The sequence below is a fragment of the Canis lupus genome, chromosome 11, assembly GCF_011100685.1.
Source record: "Canis lupus familiaris isolate Mischka breed German Shepherd chromosome 11, alternate assembly UU_Cfam_GSD_1.0, whole genome shotgun sequence".
In the NCBI taxonomy this organism is placed as follows: domain Eukaryota; kingdom Metazoa; phylum Chordata; class Mammalia; order Carnivora; family Canidae; genus Canis; species Canis lupus.
Genome location: NC_049232.1, coordinates 565,631 through 587,709, shown reverse-complemented (window position 1 = coordinate 587,709; position 22,079 = coordinate 565,631). Strand labels below are relative to the sequence as shown.

The 22,079-nt window shown below is 49.5% G+C and overlaps 1 protein-coding gene and 3 non-coding genes across 7 annotated transcripts; all 4 read left to right on the top strand.

Moving 5' to 3' along the window:
- The first annotated feature begins 738 nt into the window (after positions 1-738).
- TRIM7 (tripartite motif containing 7) lies at positions 739-11,004 on the top strand. 4 transcript variants are annotated; one of them, XR_005366466.1, is made up of 8 exons: positions 2,205-2,917; positions 4,090-4,185; positions 5,088-5,318; positions 6,291-6,313; positions 6,598-6,713; positions 7,230-7,265; positions 8,677-9,504; positions 9,663-11,004. XR_005366466.1 is itself a non-coding variant. In XM_038551688.1 (7 exons), exons 3-7 carry the CDS (start codon positions 5,094-5,096, stop codon positions 9,186-9,188), a joined length of 912 nt encoding a protein of 303 aa, XP_038407616.1. In that variant the 5' UTR covers positions 739-762; positions 4,090-4,185; positions 5,088-5,093; the 3' UTR covers positions 9,189-11,004. The 4 variants fall into 4 exon arrangements, 3 of the variants coding, with proteins under 3 accessions (XP_038407616.1, XP_038407615.1, XP_038407617.1); XM_038551688.1 differs by lacking the exon at positions 2,205-2,917 and adding an exon at positions 739-762 and having other exon boundaries at positions 8,677-11,004; XM_038551687.1 differs by having other exon boundaries at positions 8,677-11,004.
- Positions 11,005-13,101: 2,097 nt separating this feature from the next.
- TRNAT-UGU lies at positions 13,102-13,174 on the top strand. The gene has a single exon. It is a non-coding gene; the product is annotated as a tRNA-Thr (tRNA).
- A 2,268-nt stretch (positions 13,175-15,442) lies between these two features.
- TRNAP-UGG lies at positions 15,443-15,514 on the top strand. The gene has a single exon. It is a non-coding gene; the product is annotated as a tRNA-Pro (tRNA).
- A 312-nt stretch (positions 15,515-15,826) lies between these two features.
- Positions 15,827-15,899, top strand: TRNAV-AAC. The gene has a single exon. It is a non-coding gene; the product is annotated as a tRNA-Val (tRNA).
- The last annotated feature ends 6,180 nt before the right edge of the window (positions 15,900-22,079 follow it).

The following is a 22,079-nucleotide window of genomic DNA, read 5'->3' as shown; positions in this document are numbered from 1 at the left end:
AGCCGTGTTTGGGTTCTCTACTGACTGCAGGCGAGCGGATTTCCACTGAGGGACACTCGCGGGGACATCGAGCTGGAATAAACATCTGAAGGCAGCAGTGGAAAGTGTAGGAGAAATCATCAGGCACGATGCCCAAAATGAACTCAGCGGAAGAAGGAAAGTAAGGAAGACTGTGCAGGCTGCTACCGTTTGTTAAACAAGAAAAAGGAGAGTGCACCAAACTATACAATATCTGTATAAAATAATTCAGAATTGCAAAGTTGTTCTCTTGGGATGGGGAGGAGACTGGAATGCAGACGATGGGCACACTTTTCGCTGTGAAACTCTTTGTATATCTGAATTTTGAACAACGTTTAAATCAGTTCAATCCAAGAAAAGTTTACCAGTCTCTTACTATGTAACAAGAACCGCTTTAGAAGTCTGAGGGGTCCAACCCGTAACAAAACCAACTCAGTCATCCCCTTAACATCTCAAATTCCAGAGGAGGTAGTGTTATGAAACAGCCAGGTTGAAGGACAATGTGTTAAGATGCAATTTTAAACAATGTGGTTAGGGCAGGTTCTGCTGAGAGGATGACATTTGAAACAGGACTTGAAGGAGGTGGGAAGTAAGCCAAGCAAGTATGGGAAAAGAGAAGTGCAAGTACAAGTAAAAGCCAGTTCAAAGGTCCTGAAGTAGGAGCTTGTTGGCATGTTGCAGGAATAGCAAGGAGGTCCCTGTGGCAAGAGAGGAGTGGATCAACAAGGAAGAGTGACAGGAAATGTAGGTAGAGTCTGGGTGCAGGGGATGGGGTCAAAGAATGGGTAGGGCTTTAGGAGGATTACAAAGACTTCAACTTTTACTTTGAGCAGTGGGAGCCAATGAAGGGTCTGAGCAGAGGGGAACCTAACCTTGCTCTGACTTAACATTTCAACAGGACTGTTCTCACAGCTCGATGGAGAAGACAGGGTAGGGCAGTGTGTGACAGAAGGGGATAGAACTGTTGTGATCATCAGATCATGGAAGGTGGTACACAGATCATGGAAGGGTGTGAGAGAGTGAGGACACAGAGGGGACTGAAGGTGGAGTCTGTGCAATGTGTTCCTCTTGGGAGTCACAGAGGACTCCCTGGTATGGCCTGAACACCTGAAGGGATAGAGTTGCTGTTAACTGGGGTTGGGTGGGGAAGGCTCTGGAAAGAACAGGTGGAGGGCAGATTTGAAGTATGGTGTTGTTTATGGTGAGTGTGTGATAGTCCACAGAACATGCTGCTGGGACTTGGATGTGGAAGCCAGACATAGTAGGAGACACTGGGTGGGGATGTGTATTGTGGCCTCAGCAAGAATAGGGTCTTTCAGGCCAAGAAAATGGAAGAGATCAGTAGTATAGGACTGAGCAAGTGGAGGAAGAGGAGGAAGAAACCACAAGAGTGGCCAAGAAAAAGGTAGGAGGCCACGGATGCAGTTGGAGAGCCAGGGCCTATGGCATCCTGGAAGGTGCCAGGGAAGTGGCAGCAAGGAGGAAGCATTGGAGGAAAGGGCAAATGAAGTGAGGCCTGAGAAAGAGCCTTTGCCTTTGAGTTAGGATCTCTGAGGTCACTGGTGACCTTGACAAGACTGGTTTCTGAGGAGGGTGGTGTCTAAAGCCTGCCCTGGGTGACCTCAGGAGTGAGGAAAGAAGTGGAAGCCAATATTCCTGGCAGTTCTGGAGGGACCGCAAAGGGCTGGGTTATTTTGGTGGAGATTACAGTAGGGAAAGGTATTGTAAATGTTTTATTTGTTCAAAGCCAAAAATTGAATAAACAAGGAGGGGAGAACCACCGTGGGAAAAGTAGCCACAGACGTGGTTACAAAGCCAGGATTGGGGGTGGGGGCAAGAGCCACCTTCCAGACACTAAATTTAGCTCGCCCCGGGTCAGGACAAACCTGTACTGCGGGAACCTGACACTGTGGCCAGGGCGCTGGGCCCTTGGACATCCCGGCAACCGGGAGTGGCGCCCAGCTGGGTGTGTGCGCCCACCTGTCCGGGCCCGTTTCCCACGTCTGACTGATCCAGGCAGGGGGTGGACAAGGGGGGTCGCGGAGGGGCTGCGCAAGGGGGGCGCCGGAGGAGGGTGCCAGGAGACCAGCGGAGCCGCAGACCACGGCCGGGGTTCACGCGGCCAGGGCGGCCCAGGGCGGGGACGCGCGGCGCTGGCCTGCACTCGGCCCGCCTACAGACACGCTCTCGCGCTCTCGTGTCCCAGCCCGGCAAGCTCGCGGCTCGAGTCTCTGCCAGCCCGACTTCAGCCCCGCCCTTCCTCTCCCAGCGGGTGCTCGGAGGCCTCCTCGGGCCTCTGCACCCCTCGCCCCTCGACGTCCCCGGCACCGCCCGACCCGGGGCGCTGGGGGAGCGCATGGCGGCGGTGGGGCTGCGGACGGACCCCGGGGCCGGGGCCGAGGCGCTGGCCCTGGCGGCAGAACTGCAGGGCGAGACCACCTGCTCTATATGCCTGGAGCTCTTCCGCGAACCCGTGTCGGTCGAGTGCGGTCACAGCTTCTGCCGCTCCTGCATAGCGCGCTGCTGGGAGCGCCCCGGCCCCGGCCCCGGCCCCGGCCCCGGCCCCGGCCCCGGCCCCGGCCCTACCGCAGCGCCGCGCGCGCTGCCCTGCCCGCTGCCCTGCCCCCAGTGCCGGGAGCCAGTGCGGCCCAGCCAGCTGCGGCCCAACCGGCAGCTGGCCTCGGTGGCCACGCTGCTGCGGCGCTTCAGCCTACCCGGGGCCGCGCCCGGCGAGCGCGCACTCGCGGAGGCGGCCTGGGCGGGTTGCGCCCTGCATGGCGAACCACTCAAGCTCTACTGCCAGGACGACGGTCGCGCCATTTGCGTGGTGTGCGACCGCGCCCGCGAACACCGCGCGCACGCGGTGCTGCCCCTGGATGAGGCTGTGCAGGAGGCTAAGGTAAGCGCCCGCGCCCCCCGTGCAGGTCCCCAGGGCCCCAGCCCGGGTTCCGCCTGCCTGCATGTGCGGGGCAGAGGGCAAGCAGGCAGGCCTGCGGGAGGCCCGGGTGAGACCCTGCCGCTTCTCTCCTCTGCCACGCTAGCCAGCCTTGCCCTGGGACTCAGGGCAGCGCTCTCCGTGTCACCGCTACATCATTAATACCATCCTACCCGCCACCTCGAGTTTCCCTCTGGGCTCCTTCCTGGACCACCTTCGCGATACCTCTACAGACTTGGCGATTTTCATCCTGCTTGTCAGCCCCTGGCTTCTAGCAGCGCTGCCATCACACCCACACTTCCTCTGTCCACCCTCTCGGCCCTTTCCCTGCGGTGGCTCTGTGCTGCGTCCTGGGCCGAGTGGGGCGACTTTTCCAGGAGACTGGGGTAAGGCAGCGGGTGCCTGCTGCCTGGTTTGAGTGGAGCAGCAAAAGCTGTCGGTGGGCTGTGTCAAACATGTGGATCTTGGGCACTCTCTTTCCTGCCTCCTTACTGCCTCAGCACACAGCCCCCAGTCTTTTACTCTTTATTCCACTTCAGCCCTCCCACCCAGATGGCTTTCTGGTTCTGGGAGGGGTTTAGAGTTTTTTAAAATTTAAATTCAATTAGCCAACATATAAGTACATACTTAGTTTCCGATGTGGCATTCAACAATTTATCAGTTGCCTATAACACATGGTGCTCATCACATCCCATGCCCTCCTTAATGCCCATCCCCCAATTACCCCATCTCCCACCCACCTCCCTTCTAGCAACCCTGTTTGTTTCGAATAAGTAAGAGTCTCTCGTGGTTTGTCTCCCTCCCAGACAGCTTTCTGATGGTGAGGAGGAAAACAGAGGGGAAAACTAGGTAGGTTGGGCTGCTACAGGGCCTGCCTGCATTTCGGCTTGGATTGTGAACAGATGGTCTGGAGAAGTGAGACCTTGGGGCCTTAGGAGTCACCCTTCAGTTGCCCCGTACACCTATGTACTTCTGTGCAGGCTATAGCCATCTGGATGTCCAGATATGGCTTCAGCCCTGCCTCCTATTCTTCAATGAAGAGGGTCTTCTCTTTCTCCTAGATGGCTCCAGAAAGGCACATGTAGGGGTTTCCAGAGGCCTCTTACCATAATGTCTCCTTTCTCACCCTTTTGCAGGAACTCCTGGAGTCCAGGCTGAAGGTCTTGAAGAAGGATCTGGAGGACTATGAAGCATTTCGTTCCACTGAAGAGAAGGAGAGCAAGGAGCTTCTGGTGAGCGGGCATCCTCCAGGTGGATCCTCTTTGGGTGACAACAGAGGACCACCCACCATCCTGGGCCTGTGTGTGCACTCTTTAAAAAGAAGTAAAGTGAAGAGTGAAAGTTGGAGGAGTAACAAATGTTAAAGGACAACATTTAGCTGAGTAAAATTTGCAGGTATTATTGGCTTTATTCAGCAATTCATGAATTGAGCAGCATTCCATCTGGCAGATAGAAAAGAACTCTGAAAAGCTATACAAAGCAAAAGAATTTATAGGCAGACATGAGCAGGAACAAGGAATTTATACTAGGCCAAAAAGCAGATTGGTTATTGCAGTTACTTTCCCTGTTGGGGAGGGTAGAGGTTTATCAGGCAGTTACTTAACCAATACTGATCAGGTAATTCCTGATTGGCTGATGTGAGATTCTCTTTCTGAGAAAACTGAAACTGTGATTAAGTCTCTGTTTCCTAATGTGGGACTTAGCATCAGTGACTCCATTTTGAGCCTCTTGTGTAGTTTCTAACTCAAAATAAATGTGTTTGGGGGTGGAAAGGAAGTGACCTCAGTTTAATCTTTACAGTGGCTCTGGGAGACATTAAGTAATGTCCTAAATATTTCTCCTACTTTCCAAGTGAGACAGCTGCATCCCTGGGTGGTTCTGGGGCAAATCTGAAGTTGCCCTAGGTAGGTGGGAGAGCACATTTGTGACAGGGAACTCGAGAGCATGTGTTGAAACTGCTGTGTAAGGATATCTAAACTAGAGGATGTGTGTGGTGGGTATGTGTAGGTGAGCCTCTGACCCCTGAACAGTGAGATGAGTGGAATTCTGTCCTGTGGAATGGCTCAGATGCTACTGTCCAAATGCTACATCTTGACATCCCATTGCCTATCCCAATTCTCCCCTCCTGAGACAGAAGCAGATGGCAGCTGAGCGAGAGAAGGCGGGCGCGGAGTTCCAGGCACTGAGGGCCTTCCTGGTGGAGCAGGAAGGCCGGCTCTTGGGCCGCCTGGAGGAGCTGTCCCGGGAGGTGACACAGAAGCGGAATGAGAACATAGCTCAGCTTGAGGGTGAGATCACCCAGCTCTCCAAGCTCAGCAGCCAAATCCAGGAGACATCTCAAAAGCCTGACCTTGAATTTCTCCAGGTGAGTCTGGATTGGCCAAGAAGTATGAATCATTTATCCCCAGGCATCACAAATGGCAAGTGAGAACAGAGTCAGGTTCTGTGAATTTAGTAGAATCACATACTCAAGCAGAAGGGGACTGCAGAAAAGTGCCCTTCTTCTCCTGGGTTTAAAGGTCTAAAAAGATGTGGTAAAACTGTCTTGACCTTGAGCCGCAATAAAGATCTTATTGGCTTTACTCAACAATTCATGAATTGGGCTGAATACAATCTAGCAGACAGAAAGGAGTTCCAAAGAGCTGTATACAAGGTGTACGTCATATTCCAGTATATAAACCTTGTGACAAAAATCTCAGAAAATAATACTTATCTTTAGTACATGTAATGCGTTTTTTGACATTTTCTATTTTATTTCCTTTTAAAATAGTCACAGGGACGCCTGAGTGGCTCAGTGGTTGAGCTTCTGCCTTTCGCTCATGGCGTGATTCTGGGATCTGGGATTGAGTCCCACATCGGGCTCCTTGCAGGAGCCTGCTTCTCCCTCTGCCTGTGCTTCTGCCTCTCCCTCGTGTTTCTCATGAATAAATAAATAAAATAAATAGTCACAATCCACAAATAAACTTCACAAGGCACAAATGGGTCAAGCATACTCATTTAGAAGATACTGGTCTGAGTGGCCAGTCATTGCGGAAGGGCTATGACTTCCCTGGAGTGGTGTCGGGAGCAGAGGCAACACTGGATACCAGCACATGGCTCCAGTGATGATTCAGTAATGAAGGGAGCATTTGCAAAGCCCTGGGAAGGGAGGCGATGAGACACCCAGCAATCAGGCACAACAGGAAGCCACTGCCCTCTGGGCCACATGCAGGTGGTTGGGGGTGGTACACCTTATTGCTTACTCTCTAGAAGTAGGGCAAGAGGCCAGTTTTATTTTCTCAAAGGTGACTGGTGGTTACGTGATGCTGAGTTGGTTTTCTTTCATCTTTCTCACCAGGAATTCAAAAACACCTTAAGCAGGTGAGTGGACCTAGGAGTGCCTTAGGCCTCTACAAGCTGGCTCTTCTTTTCCACTGAGGTCTCTCTCTTCATTCCCTCACTGCTGACCTCTCACCTCCCAACTCCCACACCTCCTTACCAATGTAACTTCTAAGGCAAATGTCCACCTGACTGGCTGTGGATATTCTGTTGTAAGACCAGCCTCTTCTTTCTTTGCCTCTCCCCACCAAAGAGGACCTTGCCATCCTCAGTCCGGTGGGAGTAGGACAGTATTTGCGGGCTTCCTCTGGGTCTTTGTCCTGCAGGTGCAGCAATGTGCCTGGCCCCAAGCCCACCACAGTCTCTTCTGAGATGAAAAATAAAGTCTGGAATGTTTCCCTCAAGACCTTTGTCTTAAAGGGGCTGCTCAAGAAGTTCAAAGGTAGGGGCCTGTGCTTGGGGCTGGGCCACTCAGTGCTGGAGGCCATGGTGTGTTTTGGTATTTTGGGGTCCCAAGGATGTGCCTTTCCAAAAGCTGTGTGAGAAAATTGGAGCTAGAGTGTGTCAAGGCCAGATTGGTGCACAGAGATGAGGGTGGCAAATCCATTCAGCAACAATCCCCCTCAAGCCACCCCCCTAACCTCCTCAACACAAAGATACCCCCAGGGACAGGTGGGGTAGTGGATTAGGGGCAAAAAGAGGGATGAGGAGGAAGAGTTCAGGTCAGACTAGCTCAGGCTAAAGAGAGGAGACATGGGAGAGGTAGAGTTAGGATACTGCCCCTTCCCTATCCCCTACACTTGACCCAGTGTCTGCACATCAACTCTCAGCCTCTGGGGTATCTGGGGAGTGAGTGAGCCAGTGGGGCTGTAAATGTCAGAGGAGGTGGTATCACCGTCATTGCCAGAGAGATAATCTCCTAAGCCATTGACGCATACCCCACTTTGTTTCTCCTCAGAGGATCTTCGAGAAGAACTGGAGAAAGAGGAGAAAGGTATGATGGTTGCTCTGATAGTGAGTTCCCAGGATTTGTCCATGTAGAGAATCCATTCCCTGCCCATGACTGTTTCTCTGGGCTTTGCGCATGGTTGGTTCCTTCTGCTGGTATACGGCCTACGTCTGCCTTCTGCCGTCTGCTTCCTTTTCTCCCTCATCCCTGCCTCCCAGTTCTGGCTCCCTCAGGCTGCAGGGGGACCTACAGGCCTATAAACTGTGGGTCAGTCTCCCCTCCCGGACAGGCTGTCTCCCCTATTCCTGCTCCCAGACAGAGACCTCTTCTGGGGACAGTGGTTGTGTGCAGGGGTCAGGGGAAAGCAGAGGGAGGAGGCTGAAGACAGGAAGGGAGGTGGTTCTTACTATTGCAGAGCTCTGGGTTGAGTGAGATCCAACCCCACAGGAAGGCAGGGGAAGTCTCATATTCCTGATACTCTTGACTGAACAAGCTAAGTCAGAATTTACCTTGGAAAAATCTAAACCAAGTCAGAGCATGCCACTCCTCTGCTCAGGACCCTGGGACAGCCCTTTCACTCAATATAGTCCTCACTGAGGTCTTCCAGGCTTAGGGATCTGGCCTCACTGCACACTCTTCCCTGGTTTACTCTGCGCAGCCACAACAAGCCCTCCTTGCTGCTCTTGAAATGCACCAAGCACACACTCACCTCAGGGCATTTGCACTGAGCTGGCTGGGCCTCAGCCTGGTATATGTGTCCTCCAGACAGCTGAATATCTGGCTTCCTCATTTCCTTTCTGTGTTTGCTGTGAATTACATAATGAGACCTTTTTGCCTTCCCTGGCCACTCTAGATGAAATTACAGCCTTCTTTCCTGATTCCTCATATTATCTATGTCATTTATTGTCTCTCCTTCCCTTTCTCCCAGAAAGGAAGCTGATGGAGGACAGGGATACTGAACTGTGGGATTCCTGGGGCCTGTGATAGTCCTGGAAGATAGTACTTAGGACAAGTGTGCATATTTTAAGTTTTTATTATGAAAATTTTTAGCGTACACAAAAGTAGATCATAATGAATAATTACGTCATCATACACCTTCAGCTAATATTTTTCATAAACACTCCTACCCACTTCTTCCCACTGGAAGCAAATCATGAATAAGTGATTTCCATAAATATTAGCATGTTATCTCTAAAGATAGACTTTTAAAAACCCCCACAAAACCATAATCACAATTAGAAAAATTAATGGTTCCTTCCAATATTTAGTGTTCAATATTTTGCAATCGTCTTTTAAATTGGACTTGCCAATCTGTTTGAATTGGGATTCAAATTGGGTTCATTCTCCCTCCGGTCTGACCTCGCCATGTACTTGCGGGGGATCGGTGGAGGGGAAGGAACCGACAGAGTTGTGCCAGGGGCTTGCATGGGACGCCTCTCTCTGTCTCTGCCTTCAGTGGAGCTGACCTTGGACCCAGACACCGCCAACCCCCGCCTCATCCTCTCCCTGGATCTTAAGAGCGTGCGCCTCGGGCAGCGGGCGCAGGACCTGCCCTGCCACCCATGCCGCTTCGACACCAACACGCGAGTGCTGGCGTCCTGCGGCTTCTCCTCCGGCAGGCACCACTGGGAGGTGGAGGTGGGCTCCAAGGACGGCTGGGCCTTCGGTGTGGCGCGGGAGAGCGTGCGCCGCAAGGGCCTCACGCCCTTCACCCCGGAGGAGGGCGTGTGGGCGCTGCAGCTCCACAGCGGCAAGTACTGGGCGGTGACCAGCCCCGAACGGACACCCCTCAGCTGTGGCCACCTGTCCCGAGTGCGCGTGGCGCTGGATCTGGAAGTGGGGGCCGTGTCCTTCTACGCCACGGAGGACATGCGCCACCTCTACACCTTCCGCGTCAACTTCCACGAGCGCGTGTTTCCCCTTTTCTCTGTCTGCTCCACGGGCACCTACTTGCGAATTTGGCCTTGAGGGGAGGCGTCCGCTTCCCAGGGAGGGTGAGTCACTCACAGGTGCCTTCTTCCATGTTCAGGCCGCCCAGGGGAAGCACTGTTGCGCTCTGTCGCAGCCCCCCAGTTCCTTTGGGCCTGCCCTCCAGACACGGCCCCGGAGGCCCTAGACCACAACATTGGAGTCTGCAGAGTGGGCGCTCTGCGGTCAACCCAGCAGGGGAAGAGGTGCCTTGGACCCTGGGGGCCTGTCCTCTACCTGTTGTCTGCATGTGTATCTGGCGCGAGCTGTGAGGCAGTGGAGGCTGGTGAGGACCTGAGCCCAGCTCCTGACAGAGGTACTTCCCGTCACTGGGGCTTACTGTCTGGTCTTAGCAGGTCTCCCCTTCTGTGGAGCAACACCAAGCCCAGTGCTGTCCTCAGGGCATGCAGGAGCGTGTGGCCCAGACAGCCAAGTTCATGATCACTTCTGCTTTCCCTTCTTGTCAACTGTCAGCCCTGCCTTCAGACACCTGATCCATCTGGCCTGTGGTCTCTACTCAGGAAGGAGCATTGTACTCCCAGCTGAAACAGCCTGAGCCAGAACTGGAAGGAGATTCTTGTCTTGACCTGTATGTAAGAGGAAAGCCCAGGACATTGGCATTTGGTGTGGCTACCTTCCAATACCCTTAACCCAATGATACAGAATGATATGTTCATTCTTGGCCACGGTGACAGCCTTGTGTTCTCACAGATGCCTAAACGCCTTTCAAATACAAAGTATAGTCTCCCTTGAGTAAGGAGACCAAAAGTTAGGGAATTTTGAAACATAGAATAGCACTTAAAATTTTACAAATGTGACTAATATGATCATGGGAATTCACAGAGCACAAATATGCCTCTCACATACCCTTTCTGGAACTTGCTAAATGTATGCCAACAGCAGAGGACCCTGCTGTCAAGGTCTGCTCAGCCTATGCCCTGCTTGGGGTGTTACTCCCTTGGCTAATTGTTTGTTCCCTAGCTTTTGTTGGGTTGTCCCCTGCTTGGTACTTCCCAGGGAAGTGGGATGAGGAGATGGAAATATAGACTGAGCTCATTTCTAGGGTGGCTTAGCTCATTCTTGACTCCCACAGTCTGAGTGCAAGAGCACAGTAGGAGCAAAGGTTTCTGCTAGACTGGGTGAGCAGATGTGTTTAAGTGTGTGAAGAATGTGTGCATGTGTGTTTGTATCTCAGATTGAAGGGGCAGGGGTGTGTGCGGATTTTGGAGAGGGCATTTATCAGCATGTGCATAGGGTTTAGGAAAATAGACCCAGGTCATTTTGGTAATATCCTATTTTTCATTTGTTGTTAAATATTAACCAACCCCTATTTAGGTGAGGGCCATAGTTTCCTTCCCCACTACCTGGCTACTTGGCTAGATGAAAGCCAGTCTCAGACCTATTCTGTCCTGCACAGGTTGTTTAGACAGATGTGTTGGCATGTAGGGACAGTGACAATTGAACAATCTGGTCTGCAAGTGTCATGGAGTTTTTGTACTCTATCCCTGAGATGCTTCAAACTTCCATATAAGGGTCTTATAGGGTAGGCATAACACTGTTCTAGAGGCAGACCCAGTCGACATAGCATGGTAATCAGAATCCAGTGTCCTATGGGCTGGGGACAGGATCATCCAAGAGTCCAGCCTACAGGGGTGGCTCAGTCAGTCAAGCAACTGGCTCTTGATTTTGGCTTGGGTCTGCACTGGGCATGGAACCTGCTTAAGATTCTCTCTCTCCCTCTCCCTCTGCACAACTCCCTTCACCCCAGCTTATACTGTCCCTCTCTCCAATAAATAAATAAATCTTTAAAAAATGAGTCCAACCTACAATATCATTGTATCATTCCAGAGGGTGAATCCTATATTGTGTTCATACACAGAGAGTAGGGTTGGAACACTGTAGCAGGTGTTTGCATACCACTAATTTCCACAAGGAAAGCCCATTTTTAACATTCACTTGCTAATTAAATTGGCTAGTGTTATCATCAAGCCCTAATGTTATCTGGGCTTGTATGGCTTTTGAATTGAGTATCACAGTTAAAGTCACACAACTGTGTCGAAATACTGCAATGCATATTACAGGTCACAGAAAGTGGATGTCTGGTGGAGAAGCTTGTAGGGCCAGGTCTGGGGACTGCTGGGGTGTCTGTCTGTGTGTATATTTTCAGCTTTTGTGTTTGTGTTTGTGAATGTGATTGTGTGTCTACCAGACTGTGTTTGCAGAATAACTACATAGATACCTATATATCTGAAGAAATATAACAACAGTTACAGTAATAATCACACACTTAGGGTAAGAGATGTTCTCTTTTTGTCACTAGGGCAGTGCAGTGACTTCAGATGACACAGTGCTGGTGTGAGGATATGTGTGATCGTGTGCATTTTTCCCTACCAACCTTTGGGCATCCTAAGATCTGTGAAATGTTTGGATCTTTGAAAGCAATGACTGACTTAACTTGGGTCTTCCTGATCCCACCTATTAATCCCAGATCCTTGTGATCTGCATGAGGAACCGACAGTTTGCTCACAACAGACCCTCACGTGGCTCCTCAGCTTGCAGACTGAGGGGGCACCCATAGATCCAAGTCACCTGGCTTTGCAGGGACCATAGGGCAGGTCGGGCCACCAGGTCAAGGCCTGCCACTTACAGCCACCACTTTCTTTTTTTAAGTTTTAATTTTAATTCCAGCTAGTTAGCATACATTGCTTCAAGTGTACAATATAGTGATTCAACACTTCTACACATCACCCTGTGCTCATCATGACAGGTGTACTGTAATCCCCATCACCTATTTAACCTATTTCCCCACCCCTTCCCCTCTGATAACCATCAATTTTTTCTTTAGAGTTAAGAGTCTGTCTCTTTTATTTTTTCTCTTTGCTCATTTGTTTTGTTTCTTAAATTCCACACATGAGTGATATCATATGGTATTTGTCTTTCTCTGACTTACATCCTTTAGTATTATACTTTCCAGCTCCATCCACATTGTTGCAAATGGCAAGATTTCATTCTTTTTTTATGGCTGAATAGCACTGCACTGTGTGTGTGTGTGTGTGTGTGTGTATATATATATATATACACAGTGACTTCTTTATCCATTCATCAATGATGAACACTTGGGCTGCTTTCATAGCTTGTACAGCCGCCACTTCCTGATCCTTGCAGGGCAAAGGTTTCTCTTGTCCCTCACCTGGGCTCTCACCCTCCCCATGCCTTGCATCCCTGTGCCTTCAGGGATTCTTAGGGAACCAGCTCCACAAGAGTTAAGGCGGGCCCCAAGGGTTTGCCTTTTCCTAACTTGCTGAAAGGTGCAGCAAGGGCTAGGGCTACCCACAGCCCTGACCCAGTCCTTCTCTGCCCAGCTTCTCCTCACGACGGACCTTCTGATTTCTCCAACATCCTCTCTCACTGCCCACGGGCAGCCCACCTTAGCAGCTGTACCTGGATTCCTTCAGGACAGGCTTATTGATACCCTTCCCCTAACTCCTCCCTTGGAGCCCTGACCTCGCACCCTCATTCTCATACACTATAAGACTGTGACCTCTCTGGCCAACGGGTCTTCACCCCTGACCCCTAAGCCCCCGGAAAACTCCCGGGTCTCCTAATGCTCCGCCCCTGGAAGCCCCGCCCCTGCTCGCGCAGCGTTGTGCCCGCCCCCATCCCTCCCAGCCAGGGCAGCGCAGCGTCAGCCGTCTCTCGGCGGGGCTTTCTCCTAGGATTTGCGGTTTGGTCTGCGGCATGGACGCTTATTGACGTTGCTGGTGAGGCGGCGGCGGCGGCGGAACTAGGCCTTCTTCGGCCAAAAGGCGCCGGCCCCCCTCTCTCTGCTCGGCTCATCCTTGTGGTTCTCTGCGGCTGCGCGGCGGACGGTAGCGCTGTCAACTGCTCTAGCGCGGAGCGCCAGGCTGTGGTCGGCTCCATAGCTCAGGGGTTAGAGCACTGGTCTTGTAAACCAGGGGTCGCGAGTTCAAATCTCGCTGGGGCCTGTCTCTGTTTTTCCACCCCTCCTGGGAGATGGAAACGTGGGAGACGAGTGAGCCAACACGAATTTCCGTTCTTTCTGCGAGGTCTGGCCCTCGGCCGAACGGACTGTCCGTGGCCCCTAGATTCCCGCCGACGGGAAGTGGCGTTGTTTCGGGAAGAGCTGGCTCCCTGTGCCCGTGGCCTTGCGGTCACAGGCTCCGCCGGCTCCATGCGACTTCACAGCGGCCCCTCGCCTCCTTCGCGTGCGCTCGGAAAGCCCGTGGCAGATCTTCCCGTGCCCCTCCTCTCACCACGCTCGGGCCAGAGGCGAGTCTTCATCTCTTTGTTTCTTCCGCGTAGTGGGGAACACCTGTCTACGCCCACCTCCCCACAAGGCGCCCTGGGAATCTTTAGTCGGGAGGGGTGCTAGGTTGAAGCCCCCGCTTAGTTCGCCGTGTCCCCACAACGTAGCTTCAGTAGTGAGGTGGCCGTCCAGTAGGGCCGCCGCGGAGGAGTCCGCGAATCCCGGGAGCCCGGGACGCGCAGGGCTCTGAGGGTGCGGGTGCGCTCCTGGCTCGTGCAGGGCTCGTGTGTTCGGGTCTGCTTGGATGCAGCCTTGGCCCTTCGGCTGACACGCTTCCACCTCTGCCGGAGCCAGGCCGCCCGGGCAGGTCGTGCGGGCCCCGGCGGTGGCTGCAGAGGTCTCCAGACCGCGGGCGAGCCTGGCTCTTACGGGGCAGCGCCCCCACTGCCCTCTGGGGATTTAATTTCATTTTGCGTACGTGACTTCTTTTAACAGCATAAATAAATCAAAGCCAAAAGGTCACCATGTATTAGTTGTGTTTTTATTGTTTAAGAGAAAAACTAAATGGTTAAAAGAAGAAGAAGAAGAAAAAAAAAAAAAGACCAGAAGCAAATATGGCAGTTCTAGCCTTTTGGGCAGGTGTTACCAGTTGTGGACGTTTGTTCGCACTTTTCTTCTACAATTCCATAGAGAAGAGAAGCAAATGCTTACAACACGGAGGGGGTAGCAACCCGCCCGAGGATACACGGTGGCCTAGGACAGAGCCTGTCCATCCAGCACGGTGTGCGCGACAGCAGGCGAGGACAATGCTCGGTGGGAAGGGGCTGGTTAGCATCGTCTTCTCCAGGGAAAGAGCTCGGAAAGGAGCAGCGAACGAAGCAGAGGGCTGAGCCGAGATCGTGGAGTGGCGGTGAAAAATTACCACTTTCTTTCCTTGAAGTGGGTTAGCCACCGTTCGTCTCCCACTCTGTATTTTAAGTCCTCTGTGTAGGGAATTTTTCTGCTGGCGGCACAAAAATAAACCTACGAACCAGCTCTGAGTGGCTGGCTATTCGTGAATTTTACATCAGGGAATAAGAATCGCTGTTTTGGGTTTGTTTGTTTTTTTTGTTTTTTTTTTGTTTTTTTTTGGTTGGTTGGGTTTGAGTTTGGGTTTTTGTTTTTTTTTGTTTTATTTTACTACTGAATGACTCGGTACAATTAAGCCCTTTTAGGGAGAGTAGGTCCAAGACGAGGGAGGAGGCCGCTCTCAAGTCCGGGACCCCGGTTCGCCGGGAGCGGGGGACTGCCCCCAGGCAACCCCAGGAGAATGCCTCGAGGGAGGTGGGCGCGCTCAAACCCCGGGCCCCGGTTCACAGGAGCGGGGCGACCCCCAGGCAACCCCAGGAGCACCCAGCTCGTGCAGCGAGTCAGGGGCTGGCGCTCGGGCTGCGCACCCGGCCACCGCAGCCGGTCATCTCGTTTCTGCCTTACACTTCCCCGAAGTTTTTTTCTGAAGCTTTTGCAAGTACGTATGTGTTGCTTGTCGTATTTCCATGAGAAAAATAAAGCCCTCGTCCTTTTACCAGGAGCCCCACTGAAGGGGCCCCTCGGGCTTTGTTTGGCTCGTCGCGGCTCAGGATCCAGTCTCCAAAGCCCGCCTGCCCTTCTCCCCGGGAGTTGCACCCGGACCCTGGGCCTCCAGACTCTGGCCTTCCTCGGGCTGCCCCGGAGGGCAGGCGCTCCCCGTCTCGGTGCCTGCTGCCGGAGGCGCGCCGGCAAAGACACGTCCCTTCGGATTCCAGATCACAGAGCCGGGCCGAGGGATGCGAGCTGCCGACGGATGAGGTTAACGGCGGATGCGAAGACTGCTGAGCAGGGACTAATTGGGCATGGAGACGGAGATCCAGGGGTAATGCCAACGCACCGAAAGTAAGGTTTCCTGTTAGTGACAACGCCCCCAGGCAGACGCAGATTACAGACTGAACCAAGCACGGAGGCACCGGACGGCTCGTTGGTCTAGGGGTATGATTCTCGCTTTGGGTGCGAGAGGTCCCGGGTTCAAATCCCGGACGAGCCCGCCTTTTCCCTCCCCCCCCCCCCCCGGTACTTTTTACCTACATTTTTTAGATGGACGGTTCGCGTCTTGGACGAGCAGATGGCGTACGCAAGGGCTCCGAGTGGCCTGGAGCTCCGGAAGACGAGCAAGCAGAAGTGTGAGTCGCCTCGGAACCGAGGGTCGCCGATGAAAGACGATGCAGAGCCGCTGGCGGTTGTTTTTTTTGCCAATCTGAGGGATGATGCCATTTTAGCCGTGGAACTTTGTATCCACGGTCCCCAAGGAAGGCTTGCTTAACCCTCAAGACCATTATAGGGAGAGCGGCGTGCGGCGGTTTCCGTAGTGTAGTGGTTATCACGTTCGCCTAACACGCGAAAGGTCCCCGGTTCGAAACCGGGCGGAAACACCGAGACTTGGTTTCTGTTTTCCTTTTTCCCGTATTTAAAAATTGGAGACTATGAGCCAGTTTGGTCCTGTTTAGAACATCACCCGCCAACTACTATTTGAAAATTATTACATTGGGGGTACATTTGGAGACTCTGGAACAAACCTGGCTCCGGTTCAGGACATCCACTCACCGTCCTCTCTGTCTGGTTACAGACGTGGGCGGTCTTCCAGGATGGAGAAAGAGGTGGAACACCGCCAGTTTCCACCTCAGCCACCGACCCTGTAAATACTTGATCCCAACCCACTTGCTGCCTAGGACGTAAAACTTAAAAGCTAGCAGTGGTGGAACTCGAACCCTCGCCCTCAAAGAGACCAGGGGTTTAAGCCAGCACCTTAGACTGCCCGGTCACATCACGCCGCTTCAACAGGGTTTGGGACGCCTTCCTTCACTGCTGATAACTTTCCAAGGGTCTTCAGGAAAAGAAAGTGTTGGGAGGAATCTATAGGTTAGAGAACTACATCCCAGCCAACAGGATTAGTTTGACCGGAGCCACTGGGCTCCATGAGCACGCAGAGGGAAAGATTCGTGCAGTGCACACCACCTCATGCCTTGGTTTTAGTAGGGATTCTCAAGTCATTCCCACCTTTCACTTTGGGGAATGCACGTGAATGCAGAGGAAGTCTTCTATAATCTCAACTTTGTTGTTGTTTTAAAATTTTTTTCAAATTAAACCGTGAATGTGTATTATTTTTAGAAATTAAATAAAGGAGAGGAAAACCTTCCACCCTCCTCTCAATTTTTTAAAAAACCCATAGCTTTTTTTCCCCCTGCAAATAGCACCAGCACTTTCAGAAGTGGCTGTGATCTCAGAGGCTTCCACCTGCTCCATTCCATTCTGCTGCCTGAGTTTTCCATCCTTTTAAACAAGTGTTCTAACTAGAGATACCAAATCTTGACAAAACACACTTGACTGAATATCATATAGAGAATCCTCCCTTCCCTTCCCACTATAAAAATCCACTTTGAAGAGGAGAAGGAGGAAGAGGAGGAGGAGGAGGAGGAAGAGAGGAGGAGGAGGAGAAAGAAAACAACATATCCAGGAAAAAAATAGAAAAATAAATTGATGGGAAAACCCACAACTTAGAGATAACTACCAATATGTGGTAAATTAACCTCGTTTGTTTTTCTGTTAATTTTCCCCTGCTGTAGTATATCTATCTGTTATAGATACAGATTTGAAACATGCTTTTTAAACTTAGATTATAAATTATTAAGTCTTCCCAAACCTCTTTTAAATGGCTGGCTCTAAATTCTAAAAGATGAAAGTAGCTTGAATTCCATCCCTGGGGCCTGACTTACCTGGGGCATGATTTGAAGACCGGTGGGTAGCCAGCCAGTGCTAGAGAGTACAGGATTACTGCAGCATCCCAGTAGATTTATTTTCTCTTCTTTGGCTTCTTAATATGAAGATTGCTGGTGATTCTTATAACTGTATATAGCTATGTGTTTTCAAGCCAAAGTGTGTATCTTTCAGGCCTCATGGGCATTTAGAGATGGTTTCAGCTGAGTATCTCCTGTTTTAATAACAGGACCTCCTGCTTAATGAGGATCATCTCTTTCCCATATAGGAAATACCATATCCTCAGTGTAGATTAGAAAATGTGCCCCCCCGCCAAAAAAAATGTGCCCGCAAAACCACAGGGAATTGTAAATTGACCACAGCCCCTGCTATTAGCAGGTCTCTGATGGTCTATACATCTCCCCAGCTTAGAGTATCAAGTTCTTAGAAGAGAATGCCAACCAGTTTGGAATCTGGGATCTTCAAAACAAAAAACAACCCTCCCTCCCATCAAAATTTTGAAATATAGATTTCACATAGAATTGCAAAAAAAAAAAAAAAAATGTGCAGGGAAGTCTCATGCCACCCTCACCTGTCCTCCCAATGATGACATCTTTCTTGCATTCTATAGTACAGTAAGAAAACTGGAAATTGACTTTGGTACAGCCCACCGGTCTGAGTTTATTCAAATTTCTCCAGTTCTCCATATGGCAATTTTGTCACATGTATAGCTTCCTGTGACTGTCACCACAGTCAAAATACAGAAGAGTTCCATCACTATAAGCCTCCCTTGGGGTATCCTTTTCATAGCCACACACAACCCCTTCTAATCTCCCCAGGCCTAGTGCCTGGCCACCACTAATCTGTTTTATGTTTCTATAATTTTGTTAGGACAAGAATTCCATATAAATGAAATGAGTATGTAGTCGCTAGGGATTGGTTTCTTTACTCAGCATCATTCCTTTGGGATTCATTCCATGTGTCAATAGTTCATTTCTTTTTATTGTTCAGTAGTACTCCTTGGTATAAATGTACCAAAGTTTGTTTAACCATTCAACTGTTTCCTTTTATTCCTAGTTTGTCAAGTATTTTTATCATGAAAGGGTATTGAATTTTGTCAAATGATTTTTCTGCATCAGTTGAAATAATCATGTGGGTTTTTCCCCTCTCTATTCTGCTAACATGGAGGATTTTTTTCAATGTTGAGTTTTGATAGTTCTTTGTATACTTCACCTTTGTCTTTTGTTATATGTATGTAGTTTGCAAATAATTTCTCCCCAACTAATTTTTGACAAAGGTGCAAAAAAGCAATTCAATTCCTCTTAGAAAGAATAGCCTTTTCAATAAATGTTGCTAAAACATCCTATGGATGGACAAAGAATATATGTCCCTAAGCAAAAGAATGAATCTCAGCCAAAACTTCCCAGTTTATATAAAAATTAATTCAAAAGAGATCACAGTCTTAAATGTAAAACTATAAAATTTTTAGAAAAAAATAAAAAAATAAAAAAAATAAAATTTTTAGAAAAAAACAAAACAAAACTTCTTCATCTTAGAGCTGGGTGAAGAGTTCCTAAATTTGATACCAAAAAGGAAAAATTTATAAATTGGACCTCATCACAATTAAAATTTTTTCCCCTGTGAAAAATTATGGTAAGAGGATTTAAAATTTTTGAAGAAAAACAAAAGGCCTACATAATCATACTGTTTTGCAAAAACAGCAATCTTCAACCTGTCCTTCCAGATGCCTGAAAGAACCACCTTTCTATTTATGAGTCAGAACTCAGAATCTACCAAATGAGGGTACCTCAAAATACCTCTCTCCCCCACCATTTCCACCTTCTACACTTGTAGGGTTTTTTAAATATTCATTTATTTGAGAGAGAGAGAGTACACGAGTCTGGGGACAGGTTAGCAAGGTCCTCTCTTCATGTTTCGCCAGGTGAGATCATGTTGTTGACACTGCTGCCATATTCTCCAAGATTTAGGATTCTCTCCCAACCTTACTAGCTGTTGGCCGAATCCAGTTCCTTGTGATTGTAGAACTGAAATTTCCATTGCTTTGCTGGCTCTGAGTTAGATGCTGCTCTCAGAGTCTCAGAGCCCCCTGCTGGCTCACGGGCCCTGGAATAACAGTTTACTTCTCCCTTGAGGCCACAGGGCAGCCTCTCTCCAGTACTTAACCTTTGCCTGAAGGATTCACCTGGTTAAGTAAGGCCCACTCAACCTAATTTGCCTTTTGACCAGTGAAAAAAAGCCAACTGTCTAGTGACATTAATGACATCTGCAAAATTGCTTCTTCCATAAAACGTATCATGATCATAGGCATGATATCCTTTCATACTCAAAGGAAGGGAAGGGATCCCTGGGTGGCACAGTGGTTTAGCGCCTGCCTTTGGCCCAGGGCGCGATCCTGGAGACCCGGGATCAAACCCCACGTCAGGCTCCCGGTGCATGGAGCCTGCTTCTGTCTCTGCTTCTCTCTCTCTGTGTGACTATCATAAATAAATAAAAATTTTTAAAAAACTTAAAAAAAACAAAAACAAAGGAAGGGGAGTATACAGGGCATGTACACCGGGGAGGAGGGTGCTTTTAGGGGTTCATCTTTGAATTCTGCCTGCCACAGTTATGGACACAAGAACCAGATGTGGGAGCAACTTCCAGCAGAAGAGACTTTCCAACTTCCTTCAGTCTTTTTGTTTTAGTAACTTGTTAAAAACATGAGTGAGAGGGATTTCTGGATTTCCCTCCTTCCTGTGTGTCAACTCTAACTTTCTGTTTTCACTTGGCCACATGACATTAAGTGGGCTTGCTGTTACATTGCACCAGAGTGGCAGAGGCACCCTTGGCCAGGATGCACAGTGGGGCTCTCCCTGCTGCAAGTGTCATGTGGGTGGTCAACTTCCTCCAGTTCCTTAGGACTTCCCATTTGTGGGTTTTTTTTTTTTTTTTTTACGTATTTTTTAAATATATTATTTATTCATTTGACACAGAGAGAGAGCACAAGCAGGCAGATGGAGTGGCCTGGAGTAGCAGGCAGATGGAGAGAGATAGGGAGAAAGCAGGCTCTCCACTGAGCAAGGAGCCCGATGCTGGGCTCAATCCCATGACCCTGGGATCATGATCGAGCTGAAGGCAGAGGCTTAACTGACTGAGCCACGCAGGTACCCCCCACATTTGTATTTTTAGACACTTAAAAATTATTCCATTAATATACGCACACTATAGAAAAGATAAGCAGGCATAAGAATAATAATTAGTATGAAGAAGCATAAAGAATGAAAATCACCCTCAACCATGCCACCCAATTGTTAATATTTTGCTTTAGAGCTTTTCAGATTGTCTGCATATTTTAACATATGCACCATTTTAACAAAAATACTTTGCATTGTTTTATAACTTGCTTTGTAAAAATACTCAAAAAGTGTAATTATTGTAAATTCATGCCATAAATTCTTCTACATCATTTCCCCCCACTTTTATGAAATTTTAAACAAGAGCAATAGACCAAGGAGGTGGGGCAGGAGTAGCCCTTAAGAACTAAAGCAAGGGGCAGCCCGGGTGGCTCAGCGGTTTAGCGCCGCGTTCAGCCCAGGCCGTGATCCTGGGGACTCTGGATCGAGTCCCACATCGGGCTCCCTGCATGGAGCCTGCTTCTCCCTCTGCCTGTGTCTCTGCCCCTCTCTCTGTGTCTCATGAATAAATAAATAAAATCTTTAAAAAAAAAAAAAAAAAAAACTAAAGCAAGAACATTGGAGTGGTGCAGTCCGGTAAGCATCCAACTCCTGGTTTCAGCTCAGGTCCTGATCTCAAGGTAGTGGTATTGAACCACAACCCCCCAGCCCCCCAGTTGGGCTTTGTGCTCAGCATAGAGTCTGCCTGAGACTCTCTTTTCTTCTCCCTCTCCCTCTTCCTTATTGTGTGCACTCTCCCTTCCCTCTTTCTCTCTCAAATAAATAAACTAAAAAAAAAAAAAAAAAAAGAACTAAACCAAAGAAGCTCATTTAAAAATGTTTTTTGGTAAGTTACACAGAGAAAGACAAATATTATATGATTTCACTCATTTGTGGAGTTTAAGAAACAAAATATAAGCAATAGGGAAAAAAGAGAGAGAGACAAACCAAGAAACAGAGAGCACTAACTATAGAGAGCATACTGATGGTCACCAGCATGGAAGGGAAGGGGGCGGGGAGCGATGAGGGAAACAGGTAACAGGGATTAAGGAGGGCACCTGTGCGAGCACTGGGTGATGAATGGAAGTGTTGCATCACTATATTATATACCTGAAACTAATATTATACTCTATGTTAATTAACTGGCACTCATTCATTCTCCAGAGAGAGAGAGAGAGAGAGAGGCAGAGACAGAAGCAGGCTCCATGCCGGCGGGAGCCTGACGTGGGATTCGATCCCGGGTCTCCAGGATCACGCCCTGGTCCAAAGGCAGGCGCTAAACCGCTGCGCCACCCAGGGATCCCTCTTTCTAATTTTTCTACACTCAGTTTCCCTCTTTTCCCTTATAATTCCTTTCACTATTTCTTATATTCCATGTATTTTTGAGACCATATGATGATTGTCTTTCTCTGATTGGAGAGTGGGTCTTTTTTCTCACAGGTAACCTGCTTAGCGGGAGGCTATCCCAAGCAGGGTTCTAGATTGAGGGCCTGCCCCCAGAAGGGGCTGGTTTAGCTCCTGGGAAAATGATTCACTTATTTCCAGTTTCTCCAAATTTCCAGTTTCTCCAAAAATCAAAACCAAACCAAACCAAACCTTGAGCACTCAGCTGGGAGGCATGCTGTAACGCCTGCAAAATGCAGATTGTGTCTGCACCATTTTCTTCATTATAATTCTTCAGAAACT

Bases quoted from the DNA above. Each gene is read 5' to 3' on its own strand.
- TRIM7 (XM_038551687.1), top strand. From the start codon at position 2,375: ATGGCGGCGGTGGGGCTGCGGACGGACCCCGGGGCCGGGGCCGAGGCG. The intron at 6,314-6,597 runs GTGAGTGGACCT...TTTGTCCTGCAG, and splicing joins TTCAAAAACACCTTAAGCAG to GTGCAGCAATGTGCCTGGCC. The intron at 6,714-7,229 runs GTAGGGGCCTGT...GTTTCTCCTCAG, and splicing joins GCTGCTCAAGAAGTTCAAAG to AGGATCTTCGAGAAGAACTG.